The following is a 19,654-nucleotide window of genomic DNA, read 5'->3' on the forward strand; positions in this document are numbered from 1 at the left end:
TCAAATACAATTAGAAAATAACAAGGAGTTTATGATATTTTCGAATATAGCCATTAACCTTTATGTAATACAATTTTGAAAAGAAAAGTATGGCTCGGTTGGCAAAATTTTATTGACACCACAAAGATAAAACAAGATGATTCCGAATATCTGACAAACATTAAACGACAAGGGTAGAGAACATCCTCGAACTAACATCATAATGTTACATTTTTGCAGAACCATTTATCAATTATTGTATAGTAGAATATTGATAATTTAAAGTGAAATGTCCTCTTACATGTAGCTTTAACAGAATATTAAAAGAACAGTTTATTTTGGGTGGTATGATTATTTAAATGGCTTTATTATTTTACAAATAATGTTGGGAGTCGAGCTTACAATAGCAATTGTATTATTTTGTAGTTTAAATTTATGAACTTCATATGTGTTATATCATTTCAGCTAGGAACTTTTTTCTACGGACATAAAGCTGGATATATTATGCTTAACAATTCTACGGAAAATGAGCTGGGAATATTTTGCTTAACAATTCTACGGACAGAAAGCTTGGAATATTTTACTTAAGAATTCTAAATACAAAAAGCTTGAAATATTTTCCTTGTCAATTATACGGACTAAAACCTGGAAAAAATTTCTTTATTAATTATGCGGACTAAAAGCTTGAAATATTTTGTTTCATAATTCTACTAATGAAAAGTGGGAGTGTTTTCTTTAAAAATTATACAAACAAAAGGCAAGAACTATAACTAGTTCAGTGTTTGCTTCACAATTCTTCAGACAAAAGGCAAGGAATATTTTGCTTAACAATTCTTCAGACAAAAGGCAAGGAATATTTTGCTTAACAATTCTTCAGACAAAAGGCAAGGAATATTTTGCTTCACAATTCTTCAGACAAAAGGCAAGGAATATTTTGCTTCACAATTCTTCAGACAAAAGGCAGGGAATATTTTGCTTAACAATTCTTCAGACAAAAGGCAGGGAATATTTTGCTTAACAATTCTTCAGACAAAAGGCAAGGAATATTTTGCTTCACAATTCTTCAGACAAAAGGCAAGGAATATTTTGCTTCACAATTCTTCAGACAAAAGGCAGGGAATATTTTGCTTAACAATTCTTCAGACAAAAGGCAGGGAATATTTTGCTTAACAATTCTTCAGACAAAAGGCAAGGAATATTTTGCTTCACAATTCTTCAGACAAAAGGCAAGGAATATTTTGCTTCACAATTCTTCAGACAAAAGGCAGGGAATATTTTGCTTAACAATTCTTCAGACAAAAGGCAGGGAATATTTTGCTTCACAATTCTTCAGACAAAAGGCAAGGAATATTTTGCTTCACAATTCTTCAGACAAAAGGCAAGGAATATTTTGCTTCACAATTCTTCAGACAAAAGGCAAGGAATATTTTGCTTCACAATTCTTCAGACAAAAGGCAAGGAATATTTTGCTTCACAATTCTTCAGACAAAAGGCAAGGGATATTTTGCTTCACAATTCTACGGACAAAAGACAAGGAATACAGTCACATGATGCAAACGGATAAAATGAATCTATTAATAGATGGTCAACAAGACCAAAGAGAAAATACGTTACTGTGCTCGTTTTGCTTTCGTATTTTTGATAACTTTAATGATTTAGAAGATCATCTCATATCACACGACCCGTTAAATCTATCAAATGGTCAATGTGAGGATTACGTAGGCTTCAACTGTGTTAGCGAAAATATAAACTTCGATTCACGGAATTCTATGAATACATGTGCGTCTAAATTAATTAAAACAAAACAAAACTATTTTGGTAACCAACAGCAACTATCGCCAGCGATACATTCATTACAACAGTTAAAAAACGTCATGTTTAAACGTAAACGTGATAATGATAATGACGAAGAGGCGGAGGATGTCAAAGACAATTGCAAAGAGGAAGATTATGACGACACTGACGAGGAGACAGAGGTTGATTACGACTGTGATGAAAAAGACGGAGACGCAGACGAGGAGTCAGGGGTCGATTCCGACGAGGACGACGACAGTGATGATGAAATGGATGATGATGATGATGATGATGATGATGATGATGATGACGACGACGAGGAGGGGGAAGACAGCGACGAGTCTCAGGATGAAGATAAAGAAGAGGAGATGGCGGCCATGAACAACGTGAAGGATTGCGACGACCGCGATCGGAACGAACAGAGGAAAGGAGTGAAACGAAAACCGTATAGAGTCAAAGAAGAAGAGGATAAAATCATAGATAAAAAGATCAGGTAAGTTTAAATTTACTATCGACAAACTATCATACAGATGAGGGTTTTTTTGCTGAAAGAAGTGTTGTAGACCTGGAGATATAAAGGTAGTCTAACTAGTTGAGTAAGGGGAGATCTTCTTTGGCTCAATTGGTTAGAGCGCTGCCTTTAGATCCCGAGATTGAGAGTTCGAATCCCGCTGGTACCATCCATGGATTTTCACATCATTGGCGCTGCGAGCATCTGCTACTTGTACAAACATTGTAAATAGAATATTGCCTGGCAGTGAGATGTTAGAATTGGTCATGAGGATTGACCAGCCGGTCAAAGGATACCATGACAGTTCTAGGTGACATCTAGGGAACTGGCCAGAGAGTTTCCGAGTAGAAGTCTCGGGGTTGTACAGTAGTGGACTTGTGAGTTGCTCGGATGGATGGTACTCAGCCCGAAAAAAGAAAAGGGGGAAGAGTGTTGTAGACCTGGAGATATAAAGGTAGTCTAACTAGTTGAGTTAGGGGAGATCTTCTTTGGCTCAATTGGTTAGAGCGCTGCCTTTAGATCCCGAGATTGAGAGTTCGAATCCCGCTGGTACCATCCATGGATTTTCACATCAGAAGTAAAAAAAAGAGCGACATGTTAAATGATGTAATGACAACTTACCACTTAGAATCATGATACATTTTTATGTATACCTGCTTTCTGTGCTGTACTGTTGCCCCACTGTCCCAGGTGATGGGAGGGTAAGCGCCTTCAAACTATTATAGTTTGTTGTTTATCTAAAAAAGGAGATGTGGTATGATTACCAATTAGACAACGCTCCACAGAAACCAAAATGACACAGAAATTATTTACTATAGGTCACCGTACGGCCTTCAACAATGAGCAACGCCCATACCGCATAGTCAGCTATAAAAGACCCCAAAATGACAATGTAAAACAATTCAAACGAGAAAACAAACGACCTTATTTATGTAAAAAAATGAACGAAAAACAAATATGTAACACATTAACAAACGACAACCACTGAATTACAGGGTCATGAATCATATTTTTTCGTGATTATTTTGTACATAAATCATGCCGTTAGTTTTCTCGTATGAGTTGTTTTTCATTGGTCATTCTGTGGCCTTTCATAGCTTTTATTGCCCATTGTTGAAGGCCGTAAGATGACGTATACATCTAACTTCTACGACATTTGTGCATTGGTGTCTCATTGGCAATCATATCAAATCTTTTTATTTGTTTAGTCTGGACATTAAGCTAACAGGAAAAAAGCCATGTTCCAAAATGTCAGAATTGATTAATTTTTTTCAGAAACATTGATCAAATGTCATACACTGAGACTGTTAAATACAAATTACTTATGCAAAGTGATACTATACGAAGATTAGAAACTATGGTAAAAACTATGAAGAAATCACCTAGAACATATGAGAATTGCAAGTATTCACCTAGAAAACCCGAGAACAAGATGGAATCACCTAGAATACATAAGAATAACAACCGCCTCTTTGTGAGTAACACTTTAATAATTGCAAATAATGATATATTAATACCAATTGTACAATTTAGCCGTTTTATGAGGTTCATACATGTACGATAACATATTGACCTCGGAATTTGACTGCAAACATATTGACCTCGGACTTTGTTCGCAGTCAATATACTCCTTTCGGGTTGAAATTATCCTCGCGTGGACTTTTACAAAGGCTATGAGTCTAAATATATTAGTCTCTGTATCTACATTAGGGGTATGGATGCTGTTATATTCCCTGAATTTAATAATACAATCTGATCAATTCCATTTGGGTTTTGCCCCTTTTTGTTCGTCAATTATTATGTCACACTTGATCAGATATGGTGCATTCATTCCCAAAATGCACCTTAATAAACAGCAACCAAAGGAAGGTGATGTTGTTGATATTCTTTAGCTAATGTTGTCCTTAGAATGGACCAATAGCAGCTTGAATATGTCCGTCCCTTATAATATATAAGAGTTTACTACATTGTAAACCAAAAAATGTTATATATTTTTTAGGCACTAGATGGTGGAATGACAATCCATAAAAGTACTCAGACAGAAAGCATTAATGAAGGTAGAAACAAATGTTAAAATACTGAATATATACTTGGTAAAATATCAAAACATATGAATTAAACATCGCATTTTTTGTTTTAGTATTTGTAAAACAATAATATATGGTACGGTTTTGTTACACAATAAACATTTTTATAAATATATGCCCTTCAACTTATGGTGAAATTTGATGAGTTTTTATTGTCTGTAAAATTGAGAATGGAAATGGGGAATGTGTCAAAGAGACAACTAAGAACACTCTGGCGCAAAAATGCGGCAGGGATTAACATGTTTTATGAGATCTTAAACCTCCCATATACAATGTACCTCTAGCAAATGTAGAAAAACAGATATATACATGATAGCAATACGCACAGTAAAACTCAGTTTAAGGATGTTCGCTACTTTGTTAAAACATAACAAGCTTTATAAGATTGGTATAAATTGAATGTATATAAATAAAGAAACTAAAAAAGCAGAAAAACGAAGAGGTCCGTTTGCTTGTTTCGAGATATAAGCCATTGAAAATTTGAAGGGAAATAATTCTCTCTAGATTTTCATAAACTTAACATGGGCACCTACATGTAATCAAATTATGAAAAGAAAAGTAGAGTTTAGAAGGAAAATTTCGCAGAAGAGAATTATGTATATAATATTCAAATATCTGAAAAGGCATTAAAAATTTTAAGTAGACGATGTTGAGGTTTCAAATCTTAAGTTCTTATATCTATTTTTGAATTTTTGGGAAAAAATCTAAGATTTTTGAGAAAACAAAAATTCCATAAAAAGATTCGCTTTTTTGCTTTAAATCAATGGTTTTGATAAGAAAATAACTCTGTAAACATTAGAATAATTGGGAAATTATTAAGAATTGTACAGTGAAACCAATTTCATTATATATGGAAAAACATTGCCTTTAGCTTGTATTATGTCTTTTGTTTAGTATATTTACGTTGATCCAATATAGTTTAGTACGGTAAATTTTTTCAACAGTAAAAAAAGTATGATTGAATTACATTTATCGTACTAAATTACGACCTAGTTTCTTTCATTGAAGTGTAATCATTTATCAGTGGTGAAAAGTGCAGGTGAAATAAGTACAAATTTTGACAATTAAATACTTTAAAATAGACAAGATTGTACGATTTATATTGCCGCCTCAAAAGCTTTAAGATTTCATTCTAATCTTCACACCATCTTAACGTGTTAATGTCTGCATCTGAACAGTTAGAGATAATGACACTTTTCTTGTTTTATCATAACTGATCACTCTTTTAAGAACACGAGAAAAGAATTAATATTTAGTTTTTAAATTCTATGTAGATCAGATGAGATCGTGGCATATCGTCGGGTCTTACGCTACTCAAATAAAAGATACAGTCGAAGATTTTATTGATATACAATCCAAAATCTGGATTGTCATCAACACAAACAAAGAACAAACATTAATCATTACAATCAATTATATATCAATACAGAACATAACAAAATATCAAGAGATTTATATAAAATCTTTTTAATTTTTCAAAACCCAACTCACCAAACCCAACCCACCCACCCCTTACATCTATTTGACTGAAGTATGAGAAGCTTACATCTAAAACACGCTTTATTTTCATTTACCTAGATGTTAATGACGGTTGCTGTCAGTGTAGGATGTGTACCTGTAAATGTCATATACATTTAAAGAATGGTAGGTATTCTAATATTAAAGGAATGAGGGTTTTGAATGGGGGATCCTTCAATATTTTTTTTTTACTTTTCATACCATTTTCGCCCCGATATCATGTGTATATGTTTACCTTTATTTTCCATTCATTATACATGCATACTTTTTTGTCTATCTGTTCTTTGTTTCAGCATATCAATTTTCTCTTTTGTCTATTTACATTTATCATTTTACCCATTTTGCTGTAGACTTGGCTCATTATTCCTTATTGTGTAATTGAAACACAATCCAGACCCGCGTGGATGTTAAAGTAATTTCAATTTCCTCAAATTTTACCACTAAATAAATGCTCTATTATTGTGAAATTGGCACAAAGAATGTATAGACAACACATAATGTATTTGACTGATACAGTAAGGTATAAGTATGAGGAGAAATTCTGTGTTCAATTGAGGACAATTCTAAATCTCGAGTTGCATAGTTTCATATTCAGTTAAATGTACATCGAATTACTAGTAATTTAGAAATTCGGATGTTGCAAGAGGGAACAAACCACTGACATTTGGAAAAAAACAGAAAAAAAAGAAATAAATTATTGTCATTAATAGAAACAAACTAGAAATAAAGAGACAACAACCCGGCCAAAGAGCAGGCAACAGCCGAAATCTATGCACTAATGGATCTTCAATGGTTTACTGTTACAAATTGTGACTTGGATGGAGAGTTGTCTCATTAATGGCACTCATATTTCTTCTTCTTATATCGATGTATGATTTATATGAGTATATACGAAAATTTCTTGTCGACCATTAAAATCCTAATTAGCTAGAACCATTGAGTATGTTTACCCCTTACTTATTTTAGATATGCAGAATGCCTTGAAATGTAGCAAACAATTGTTCCAGTCAAATATATTTCCAAAAGAGAAAGACAAGAAAAAACTTTTAACAAAAACACTGACAATCCAAACAGTAAATAAATGGTTTATAAACTATAGGTGAGTATGTTGTCTCTGTTTGATATTTAAAGCATAAAGAATCGTATTTATCTTGGTAAGTAAGCCTTGACCGACAGGGGGTCAAGAAACATCTATGAACAATTTAAAAATATCTTATGAAAATTATTTTTCTTTTGCTTGTTACGTTTTGTCAAATTTAAAAATATACTAGATATCCCTTGCTTATATACAAGTAAAACATACGTGTGGTGTCATTGTCATCTTATTTATATGCAAGTATGGGTTTTACTCATTGTTGTAGGTCGTACGGTCACCTATAATTTCTGTTTCGTTTAGTCACGTGTGGGGAGTTGTCTCGATGGCAATTATACCGCATCTTCTTATTTTCATATGTTTTGCATTTTCAGATATCACTTTTTCCTCCACATAAAAAAGAATGCTGCTGATACCATCTCATCAAAGTCAACTACAATAGAAATAAACAGATTAACAAACAAACATTATACTAAATGTTTTCAATGTGTTTCCAAAAAGCCAAAACACCACTCGAAACAACAAGTGAAAAGGGCTTTCATGGCGTGGAGATTTGCCTTGCAAAACAATCTTAATCCTGAAAAATACATGAGGCAGGCTTTAAAGTCGTAACGAAAAATATAGTGCATAATCATTCAAACCAAGGAACAGGAATTAAGCCGCAGGTCGTCAAGCACTGCAGTGACGACATAGAAACTACAGATGACGTTCGATACAAATGGTCTCTGCTTTTTACTTTGATTTATTCATATTCATTTCTTAACTTTTGGATCCTTTTACCACCAATGTATATGATCATTTCTGTTAAATTCAAAATGTGATCGGATGGACGGTACACTTTATTTAAATGCATGATTTGGTCTAGATTTTCAATTATGTATTATTTCGTATTTAATTTTTTCACCTAAATCCATCCTTCCAGTAAGTGGACGAAATATACCCAAAACAATGTCTTTCGCGTACCTTAAAAAGAAAAGAAAATTTGATCTAAAAGTTTGGGCTGCTGTCCTAATTTTTACGTTTAAAATTTGAGAGAACGATTCGGTTTAAACGTTGATAAATGCAGGATTTTAAAAAGACTGATAGTCTCAGCATATTTCAAAATGTTGTCTTAAATATACCAATCAGGTATTGGTCATTAGACAGTAAGATGTTTGTTTAGAATATACTAGAACACACCCGTGATATCGCGGGTCCGTGACTGAATTAAAGTATATAACTATGCGCAAGCCTTATTTTAGTATTAGTACTGTCATCTGATAAAGTCATGCCGATTATAAGATACACAATTTTCTCTGCTTTCAAATCTTTCTGTTTGAACCCGTCGAACTGGAACTTATCAATTATTGGTAATATTAATTATTTGGAAAACAAAAGGTCCTGGAATGGAGTATTTTTTAATCAACAGCATTGTCCTATATTAGTTATAAATAAAGTTGAATTCTTTGATTCGCTGTTTTATGTCATGCCCGCTAACAAATTGAAACTTTCCAGATTTTTAGTATTCGTATTGTTATCTTAGAAAGTCTTACGGATTAAAATACTACAATAGGTAACAGTTTGACAATTAAGTAGTTTCAACCCTGTGATTATGACCCGTGTATAGCATATTAATCCTGAATACACCGTTTGGTGGTGCGCCTGTCAGATGCGGAACGTACAGATAAGGTAATAGGTAACAGGTGATTATACTATTGGTATCGGTATCGGACTCGACCCGGAACTTATTTGGATGACATTTTGGCTCTCAATAATGACGACTTCAGTATGTATACTAAAGAAATTTATCCTGTTGAACTTACTTTAAATAAAGCTAATACTAACTATGACCACTGCCCTTTCCTCGATCTTGATATCTATATCACTAACGGAAAGCCTAATACTAAAATTTATGATAAAAGAGAAGATTTTTCATTTCCTATCGTTAATTATCCATTTTTAGATGGTGACGTTCCATTGTCACCATCTTACGGTGTTTATATATCTCAACTTGTACGATTCGCTCGTGTATGTAACAATGTTTTAGATTTTAACGAGAGAAATTTATGTATTACTGAAAAATTATTACACCAGGGTTTTCGATATCACAAACTAGTCAAAACATTTACTAAATTTTATCATCGGTATAAGGACATCATTCGTAAATATAGCTCAACATGCAGACTTCTTATACGTTCAGATTTCACATCCATGCAATTTTCTATGGAAATATTCTTTATAAAGCACAAAAATGTCAGTATTCACCACAGAAACTAACAAAACCTTTAAATAGACTTATCAAGAAGGGATATAGTTACGATACTGTTGTCAGGTCACTAAAGATTGCTTATTTTGGCGTTAATATTGATTCACTTATAGGGTCTTTGCTTCGGAACTAAACACATTTATTAAAAACCAGTTGTTGGCATGACACGGGTTATGTTCTTTTCATATATGTTATGATTGTATGATACTGAACCCCTAACGGGAAGGATTGTGCCTGACATTCATATGATGAAATCATAATCTTTCAATCAGTTTAATTGAAGTCTGGAGCTGGCATGTCAGTTAACTGCTAGTAGTCTGTTGTTATTTATGTATTATTGTCATTTTGTTTATTTTCTTCGGTTACATTTTCTGACATCAGACTCGGACTTCTCTTGAATTGAATTTTAAATGTGCGTATTGTTATGCATTTACTTTTCTACATTGGCTAGAGGTATAGGGGGAGGGTTGAGATCTCATCAACATGTTTAACCCCGCCGCATTTTTTCGCCTGTCCCAAGTCAGGAGCCCTGGCCTTTGTTAGTCTTGTATTTTTTTTAATTTTAGTTTCTTGTGTACAATTCGGAAATTAGTATGGCGTTCATTATCACTGAACTAGTATATATTTGTTTAGGGGCCAGCTGAAGGACACCTCCGGGTGCGGGAATGTCTCGCTACATTGAAGACCTGTTGGTGACCTTCTGCTGTTGTTTTTTCTATGGTCGGGTTGTTGTCTCTTTGACACATTCCCCATTTCCATTCTCAATTTTAATGTAATATTAATATAATTAATCTAGTTGTGTGCAAGACCGGTGTTAACATGCTAGCTCACGTAGTAACTGGCCTACATAAAACCAAAAATTGATTCAGGGCGATCCAGTCTGATCTAACTAGTTAATGCTGCCTGCAGAGCATGTGAGCAGCAAATACCAATGTTAAAATCTTTTGATTTAGTCCATCTGGGAATTTGACACAGTTGTGGTTATAAACGGTAAATGCTTTCTTTCTGGAATTTTTCATCTTGAAGTTTTGATAGATGGACAAATTCTAAACGTCGGGATAAACCATTAGAGATTGATGAAATGAAAACAAAGGTCATCAATTACTAAAATTGTCCGTTTATAAATTTTGAAATTATTAAAAAATTGAGGTTTCAACTCTCTCAAGCAAAGTTGGCTTTAGATGAATTTGGCTATTTATTTTAGGTATTTTTGACATATATCTCTTCAACGGTTTCGGTACTTATACATCTTCGGATTTCAAATGTTTGGCTTTGAGCGTTCCTGATGAAGGTAAATCCAGATAATTGCTTCGGACGCAAGCAATTATTATCGACTCCTAGGAGTCGATATTAAGAATTGAACGATGGACAGTAAGTGCGTGAATTTTTCTTGTTACCTGATTGGAAGATATTACGAGACGTGAATAATCAAAGTTTATTGATTGGTTAGGACAATCCAAACCTAGTAAATGTCCTTCAATCCCGTAGGGTATCGGATTTGTCCTCTCTATTTTAGCAATTAGATTTTGCCTGGTCATTGATCATGCATATTCATGATATTGGTACACAGGTAACTTTTATCTATAAATAGTCGAATCTTCTGGAGTTTCGTAGACAACAACGTTAAACGATTTATACTACTTCATAACGTGTGACCTCACGTGTGTTGTAAAATTTGTTGATTGATGCACGTGGCTATTCTAGTAAATGAATTAATCTACAAAGCGAGAGCACTTTCCATTTTCATCAGCTAAGAGTCGACTAGCCCTTTTTGAAAGGCTAATGCTTGTTAAACGTGTTGTTTTCAATCAATTAAAACAATTGAAATATCTTTTTTTTTCTTTCTTGTTTAGTAAATAGTCACAGAATGTAATTTGCATGGACTATTGAAACACTTGTGATACAAAGAGCGTTAGTAGCAATGGTTGTCTAATTATTTTCATCTACATCCATCCATAGCCTGTCAACACTTGGTGCATTCGACTCTGATCTGATTTGACTATGATTGTCAGTTTTCTTGTTGAAACGTCAGTCATTTGTCCGGCACTCTGGCATCTTCCACCTATAAAAATATCAGCAACGATATTATAATCGCACACAGGTTGTACATGTAGATGCGTTCCAATTATTGTGGACATATTTGTATTTAATTTATCTTCAGTTTCGTCTGTAATACATTCATTTTTGCCATGGAATGATATAAAAAGTAAAATAAAAAAGTACATGCAAGATACTCTAAGGTTTATACTTTCTGTAAACAGAACTCTTAATGTTTAATTCCAAGCTTGACAGTATTCAAATATTTGTATCTGGGGACTATATATTCCCTCTCTAGCTAGATCTAGATCTCTACCAAAACGAGACGAACCCGAAACAATAAAATTCGTAATATACTGCGCAGCGCTACTTTTGTTTGTATACAGACTACTCTATAATGCCAGGGTATGGCCAATTATGAGTCATCTCTCTTTCTGTATCATTTTAGTTTAAACATATTTATTTATAGTGGATTGGGGGAAAAAAGTTATTGCAACTTACATGTATATTAATCCCATTCAACTTTGCGGATGCGAGTGCTGCCTTGTAGCGGCATTAGCCTGAAGTTCTCTTTTCTAGAAATCTACAAGGGTGTCTCTTTTAACACGTGTCAGCCATTTATCTTCCCCTTCCGACGGACTATCATAGTTTATCATATTGATTAGCTTGCAGGCGAAAAAAAATGTGCTTGTTTCTATCATGCAAAATAAGTAAACATAAGCCGATATATCGATTATCTAGTATAGTCTGTATATTCATACATGTATTATAAAATGTTATTTTCTAGGCATAATATGAAACCTTTTTGAACTTGTTTGCTGTGTTCACTCGAGAAAAAGCTTCATATTTAATACTGATATTGTTCAATACCGATATGCTGACAATCTGATAATCTCTACTTAACTATTCCTCGCATGAATATCTTGAAGGAAACTATTCTTAACGGAGACAAGTAATACACAAAATGTTTCTTTTTGGTTGGCTTATCTTGCAATGTATTTCGAAATTAAGTCATTTCTTTTGACTATTCGTTAGGACAATGATAAAATATAACTTTTAAGCTCACAAAGAACTAATGTTTCCCCTGGGCAACGGAAATTTGTGATTTTTCTTTATTACCACAACATTTGACAATATGTGATATAGGTTTAACAACTCACGGGAATTAGTTATCAACATTCGTTATTAGGTTTCAATGATTTAATACTCGTCTTTAGTAGCAACTCTGAAAGAGAGTCAGAGCATCAACGATGTTACATCTGCCGTATGTTAATATTAACAATCGGCAAAACTCGGGTGACTCCGCTACTCTCCATCTGTGATCATCTGTCCTGGAAATACGGAATCAGCCGAGTTATGACGATTGTCAATTTCAACTTTTGCATTACAAATAAACTGCAAGTGCAATATTTCTTAAACAGATTCAAATCAACATTCTTGTGCAAATATAAAATACAATATTTTATTCAATTTCAAAGACAACGTGGGAGTTCAAAGTTAGCATATTTTAATGCGTGGCGTATTTTGCGATTCGATTTATGACTAAGGCTCGTTTATTACTATTATATTATGATATTTCATTATTTTCTATAATTCGTACATCAGTCACGGCTAGCGAACTTAATAGCATATTATAGGGTTATTGCATGAATATTGGGGAATATTGTCCCGAGTAGAATTTTATATTGCACGAGCTTGCGAGTGCAATATATGTTCTACGAGGGACAATATTCCCCAATATTCATGCAATAACCCTTTTATTGTATAGCAATATAATATTTGAAAGTAAAAATTGGTTTAAACTAAGATTTTGTCGTTAATGACGTCATGAATTTTGAAGATTTATTGCACTAGTGCAATATTAGAATTTATTGCACGCTAACTTTTGGTTACGTTCTGTGGGAAATATTATATTGCTATACAATAAAATAAGTTATTTTAGAATTAATTTAATAATAATAATGAATTGTCCATTAATTCGCCTTTGCCTCCCTCTGATGGTATGTTTGTTTTACGAATCTGCAATGCAAATCGCAATAAGTTAACATTTAATATGACAAATTGAGTAATTCGTACATTAATTATATAGTTACACAAGTTTTAATACAAAATGATGCTGACATTTTTAGTTCGTATTATAAGGGAAAAGTCAAAGTTATAAAATTACAAACACCGATTCACTTTACAGGATGTGAAATATTTAATGCTAAATGAAAACATAAACAAGGTTGACAGTCATGACGCGAGTGGTTGTAGGAATTTGTCTGTTTATAGTCATTATTTTGACATTAAGTGGATTAGTTACAGGAAAATCAATTAATGGTAAGAAAGTTAATTGTAACTATTTAAAACCTTTTACTTTCGTATAGTTATTTGATTTATTACAACAAATAGATTTGTAATAATAAAAATAAAGAGATCTGAATATGTGAATGGCTCTCATAGTTATTTGATTTTTTACCACAAAACAGAAATGTTTTCAATATAGAATATAAAATTATGGTTGTAAATATGAAAATAAAGAAGACCTGGTATGCCAATGAGACAAATATCTACAATCCAATGACATAGAAGTCAACAACTGTATATGTCACAGTATGGCCTTCAACAATGAGCAAAACACAAACTGCATAGTGAAGTATTAAAGGCCAAAAAATGACAAATGTAAAACAATTGAAACGAGAAAAGAAACGGTCTGATATATGACGTACAAAATGTTGAACGGTAAACAATCGATAGAAAGCAGAAATACATCTAACAAAAACATAGACCGGACATGTAAGGCAGCAACCATTTGATTTTCTGGGGGGGGGGGGGTATGGTTTTTTTGGAACAAAATTGTTTGTTTCACCCTCAGCTGCCACTATATGTAATGCCAAAATTGAAAGAAAAAAATGTGTCCAGAAAAAAAAAACCATAGCCCCCCCCCCCCCCCCCCCCCCCCTAGAAAAAAACAAATGGTTTGCTGCCTAAGAATGTATAATTATTATCTGGTTGTGCAGTTTTCTTGACTATTGTTAGAATCTGTTAGTTTTTTTAGGAGGAGTCGGGTGCAGATAGTTGGTGTTGTGCTAACCAATAATCTAGTTGTCTTCTTTATTTGTTCATCCAACCTAGAGACAAACAATATAATAATATAAGTGAAGGTAATATGAAAGAAAAAAATATTTCAAAAGAGTTTGTTCTACATCTATATTTCTGAAGTCACGTGAAAAAATATCAATCATCCATACAAATCGATAAATGATCAAGTGAGAAGAAAATTAATATACCTGTATGTTAACGAAAATTGAAAATTCATCTTTTGTTTAAGAGTTGTTTTTTTTTTTTTTTTTTTTTTGTTATTTTACTTCTCTGTCTGAATTTGCACTGTTACAAATTAAATGTATGTATGTCTCGTATGATTTTTACTGCTGATCGACCGATCACATGTATTACCTTAACCTTTTCCCCCCTAAATACATAGGCTATAATAAAACAGAACAATATATTCATATTTCCGATAACCCAGACAGCTTGAAGGACACCGTATTTTTTAAGTTGAAAATGCAATACATAAGCATAAATAGATAAATAAATCAATACAATTATAATAGATGATTACTGAATGCTGATATATGCTGTATATTTAAGTTAAATACCAAATAATAACAAATACTCTTTCATCGACGATCCCGCCGGCCAGCAAATACCAACTAAAACGAGTTAACTCGGTCACACTACATTAAATACTAAATATGTAGCGGAAAAAAAGTTGGAAACCTGTGTCCAAACCCTATGCTCGGAAGACCGTCTCCAGAGGTATACTTGGACAGTATAAAAAAAATGAAATATAGATAATCATTCGAAACAAAACACAACTAATCATGAGCAGAAACATGAATTAAAACTAACCAAAAATGTTACATATCTGAAATATGTAAAAATAAACTTGACACTACGACTGTTGGGTAGAAAGTGAAGGCTTTCAAAATAATTTCACGTGACTAAGTTAGAAAATTCATACGCATCGTTAATACAAATGTTTCCCGCTATGCGTTGAATCGCGGGAAAATGTAATTGTTCACGCTAAAAATTCGTAAACCATTAGTCTAAGATTAAATGCTCTGCTGATGAAATTCATTACCATATCAAACGTATATATGCATGGTCATGACGCCAAAAAAAAAAACTGTCACTATACATATACAATATATTTATGTTGTCGGAAAATATCAAATGTATGTGTATGGGCTTCAGAAACAGTACGAAAAGCGAGGCTCTGTCGAGCTTTTCTCCTATTTAGTAGCGAGTACAAATAAATTTTATATTTTCCGACATTATACATATATTGTGTTTATCCTGAAATTACTCCCAACACTTGAAAATTAAGTTATCAAAATCTAAATCATTGTCTCTAAATGTCTCAAAGAAATCGACTTAGTTGAAATGCGGACTGCGAAGAGGACCCCGAAATGAACTGGTTAGGAAACAGAAATATTCGTATTACAGCTTGCTCAACATGGACGTGGCGTAGCAGGAGACTTTATTTGAACAAGTACCAATAAAGCAAAAAAAATTTGTATACCTGTTATTTGTACAATAGATGGCTAATTGCAGGATTTTTTTTTTTTGTTGCATTGAGCAGATTGCTACCTCGTTTTCGATGGTTTTATCATAGCCTGCTGTACTTATTATTTGCGGCGTCATAAAAAGTTATAAGACAGAAATCAATAGTTTGTATATATATCATGAAAAGTTTAATATTTGTTTTTAGATTTATTCAAATAGACTTTTTTTAAATGATTATACACAAGCAGCTTCTAAATCAAACCAAAACAAAATTAAGTCCAACACCGCAACATTTGCGCCTGTAAATCAAGATGTGAATAAAGTCATCATAGATACCAGGACTAAATTTAGTATATACGCCAGACGCGCGTTTCGTCTAAAAACGACTCATTAGTGACGCTCGAATCCAAAAAAGTTAAAAAGGCCAAATGAAGTACGAAGTTGAAGAGCATTGAGGACCAAAATTCATAAAAGTTTTGCCAAATTCCAGCGTTCATGTCCGTCAATTTTTGTTCGTAAATTATATTGTTTTTTTCGGATGAATAGTTTCACATTTTATGAGTCGGGTCTTTTTATAGCTGACTGACTACTAGTATACGGTATTGGGTTTTCTCATTCTTGTCGCTTGCGTATAAAAAAGAAGATGTGGTATGATTGCCAATGAGACAACTATCCACAAAAGACCAAAATGACACAGAAATTAACAACTATAGGTCACCGTACGGCCTTCAACAATGAGCAAAGCCCATACCGCATAGTCAGCTATAAAAGGCCCCGATAAGACAATGTAAAACAATTCAAACGATAAAACTAACGGCCTTATTTATGTTTATATTTTCCCCATTTGAACTGTCGTGTATAGTTGTGTCATTTGTCAATCAGTACACATGTCCTTATTACTTTAGATGATGCTAATTTCGATAAAATACATACATTTTATATACGGTAAACTATTAATTACATTCTTGTCTATTTTTCTGTCAAGGCGTTTCGTGTGGATCTGACGAATTCCGTTGTAAGAATGGTAAATGTATAGCAAGTGACTGGAAGTGTGATGGTATGGTAGATTGTGGCGGGAACGACGAATCTGACGAAAAGAATTGTAAACGAGGTATATCATGACATACATTCATATTATTCAAAAATAGTATTTCCTATTTCACTGGATCTAGCTTTATTTGCAGAGCCAAAATCTGACAATTATTTATGAATGAATCCTAGCGCATTTTTAGTATATACTAGTAAGTATGTACACATAAACTAATATCTCGTTTAAATGCATACTATAAATAAGAGACAAACACAGCTTTCTGATGTTCAAGTCGCAAATATGCTAGTTGATTTAGCCTGGTATCCTAGATCACTGGTCGACGTACTGACGCAAAGAAGAGGTTTGGTCAGGATGTGAGGCTAAAATTTATAATAGAAGATATAAATCAAGGGGATGAACTAAGTTATTTGATAGAGTACTCTTCATCAACAATGGCTACCTTCAGGACTTACAGTATCCACGAGACTACCATCTTGAATATATAACGCGACAGGTCCTCTCGCGGAGCAGGATTTGCTTACCTTTTTATTTTTTTTTATCACCCCTAGATTTCGGTGGGGTTCGTGTTTCTCAGTCTTGGACTCTTTTTTTGCCATGACATTGTTAGATTGTTTATGACTTATGAGTTTGAATATCTCTTGTGTGTCTTTCGTCTTTCTCTAATGTTTTTTTCTTTAATTCACATAACACTAGATAAATATGGTTATTTATTTGTATTTTTTTTTATAATTCAAAGCCTTTAATTTAATTGCATATTAATTTGTGGAATAGGATAAATGGTGAAGTTTACATTACTTTTTATTGAAGATGTATAATGGTACACGAATGCCCGATCATTTCTGTTCTAAAGTTATAATTTGGTTGAAATGCACTTGCAATTAACATTAAAAGGGAGGTAACTCAATTATTTGCCATCATTCTTTCGATCTACAGATTTATCAAATTACCAGAAACGCAGAGAGAAAAAAAAACTTTTTCAGCTCAAGATAATGGTCACTTTAAACTAGGATAAAGGGTTTTTTCTGCCTTGTGTTGAGATTTTTCTAAATTGTCTTATTCTCATAAAGACTGGCTATCAAAATGAAAACGTCGTGTGTCTTTAATTGACGTTTGTGTAACTTTAGTACTGGACTTGCTAACATGTAATCTGGTTGTTGAATGATTTTCTTGAATATTAAAAAGTCGTGAATTGGTACCTATAAGTTTTTGGTTTGCAGTAGAGGAGGGCTTAAAAACATAGCTTTTGTTGAGAAATGAGATAGAGTTAAACGGCCTCCGAGTATATTAACCAATCAAAATCTGGCATTACACTTGAAGTATAATTATAATGCATTCAATCTACTACTGACAAAACAGCTACTATTATCGACAATTACTTTTTAATTCAAATTCAAAAACAGAAAAGATTCAACTTATTAATTTGTGTAAACTGTTTTTGTTGTAAACTTTATGGATATTAACACTTTTAATTTAATTGAATGCTTTAACATTATATGGTATTAATAAACTATCCACCAGAGACCAATTGACATACAAGCATAACTAAATATACATGTATATAGGTCACCATACGGCCGTATGCTAATTTTACTGTATATGTGTCGTACTGAAAAGACCGTGAATAATAAATGATCAGTTGTTTGGCATTTTTATCGACGCTGTACTCAAGAATTATCTACTCTGAGCTTGTTTTTTTTTTTTGTGTAGATTTTAATCATATGTATTGTATATTTGTGCAGACGATAAGTGTGATCAGTATCCATGGTTCTACTTCCGGTGCACGATTACCCATCGATGTATACCAAAATCGTGGATGTGCAATGGGGTACCAGATTGCCTTTACAACGACCGATCTGATGAAAAGCATTGTCAACGAATAAAACATAAAAACTGAAATTTCAAAAATAAGCTGCGTAGACTTTAACAGTCACTGTGATAGACAACTTTAAATCTTACTTTCATGGTTCGATTGCCAATGAGACAACATTTTAATCTAGAATTAAAACAAAGTGGATGAAAACAATAAAAGGCAGCTGTTAGACCTTCAACAATGACAAAAACCTAACACCGTATAGTCGGCTATAAAATAGCTCGACAAGAAAAATGTGACACAAATTAAAAACAACGGACTAGTTTATAACAAAACAATTTACGGAAACAAAATATGACTGGCAATCATGAAACAACGACAACCACTGTAACACGGGTTCCTGATATGGGACAAATACCTTAAAATCCGGATCAAACATGTTGTTGAGCGCTCAACCCGACCCATAACCTGGAACAGTTGTGTAAAGTATTATAACAAAATTACCGAACTCCGAGGTAAATTCTACACGGAATTTCTCTAAGAAAATGGCAAAAACAAAAGTTCAAGCACATCAAACGAATGGATAACAACTGTCATATTCCCGACTGGGTACATTTGTGTACAGGCATTTTCTTAGGTAGAAAATGGTTTATTAAACCTGATTTATTTTTTCAACCAACTAAACCTCTAACGTTTAAGACAGTCGCACAAATTCCATTATATTGACAACGATGGTTTTTTGTGAAGTTCGATATGAACCTCATGGGTAGTCAAAGTCGTTACCCTCTACCCTTTTCCGTGCTCGTCTCAATTATTATTTACATGTATCAAGGTATGATGATATTACTTTTTGTGAAGCTGGATATGAACATTGAGGCAAGTTAATGACCCGATGTTAACCTTACATGACATACGAAAACTGCCCCGAGCATTAAGTATTGCTTTTGTTTGTGCATTTGTTCTTTACGTCAACAGTCG

The 19,654-nt window shown here is 33.2% G+C and overlaps 1 protein-coding gene and 1 long non-coding RNA gene across 2 annotated transcripts; both read left to right on the top strand.

Moving 5' to 3' along the window:
* Positions 1-684: 684 nt before the first annotated feature.
* LOC143052569 (uncharacterized) lies at positions 685-8,431 on the top strand. The gene is made up of 6 exons (XM_076225623.1): positions 685-2,266; positions 3,560-3,758; positions 4,284-4,341; positions 5,950-6,015; positions 6,856-6,988; positions 7,357-8,431. Exons 1-6 carry the CDS (start codon positions 1,527-1,529, stop codon positions 7,592-7,594), a joined length of 1,434 nt encoding a protein of 477 aa, XP_076081738.1. The 5' UTR covers positions 685-1,526; the 3' UTR covers positions 7,595-8,431.
* A 4,972-nt stretch (positions 8,432-13,403) lies between these two features.
* LOC143052570 (uncharacterized) lies at positions 13,404-18,827 on the top strand. Its single transcript, XR_012971156.1, has 3 exons — positions 13,404-13,586; positions 16,801-16,926; positions 18,606-18,827. It is a non-coding gene; the product is annotated as an uncharacterized LOC143052570 (long non-coding RNA).
* The last annotated feature ends 827 nt before the right edge of the window (positions 18,828-19,654 follow it).

Source organism: Mytilus galloprovincialis, chromosome 11 (genome assembly GCF_965363235.1).
Source record: "Mytilus galloprovincialis chromosome 11, xbMytGall1.hap1.1, whole genome shotgun sequence".
Classification (NCBI taxonomy): domain Eukaryota; kingdom Metazoa; phylum Mollusca; class Bivalvia; order Mytilida; family Mytilidae; genus Mytilus; species Mytilus galloprovincialis.

Bases quoted from the DNA above. Each gene is read 5' to 3' on its own strand.
- LOC143052569 (XM_076225623.1), top strand. From the start codon at position 1,527: ATGATGCAAACGGATAAAATGAATCTATTAATAGATGGTCAACAAGAC. The intron at 3,759-4,283 runs GTGAGTAACACT...TATATTTTTTAG, and splicing joins AGAATAACAACCGCCTCTTT to GCACTAGATGGTGGAATGAC. The intron at 4,342-5,949 runs GTAGAAACAAAT...TCATTTACCTAG, and splicing joins GACAGAAAGCATTAATGAAG to ATGTTAATGACGGTTGCTGT.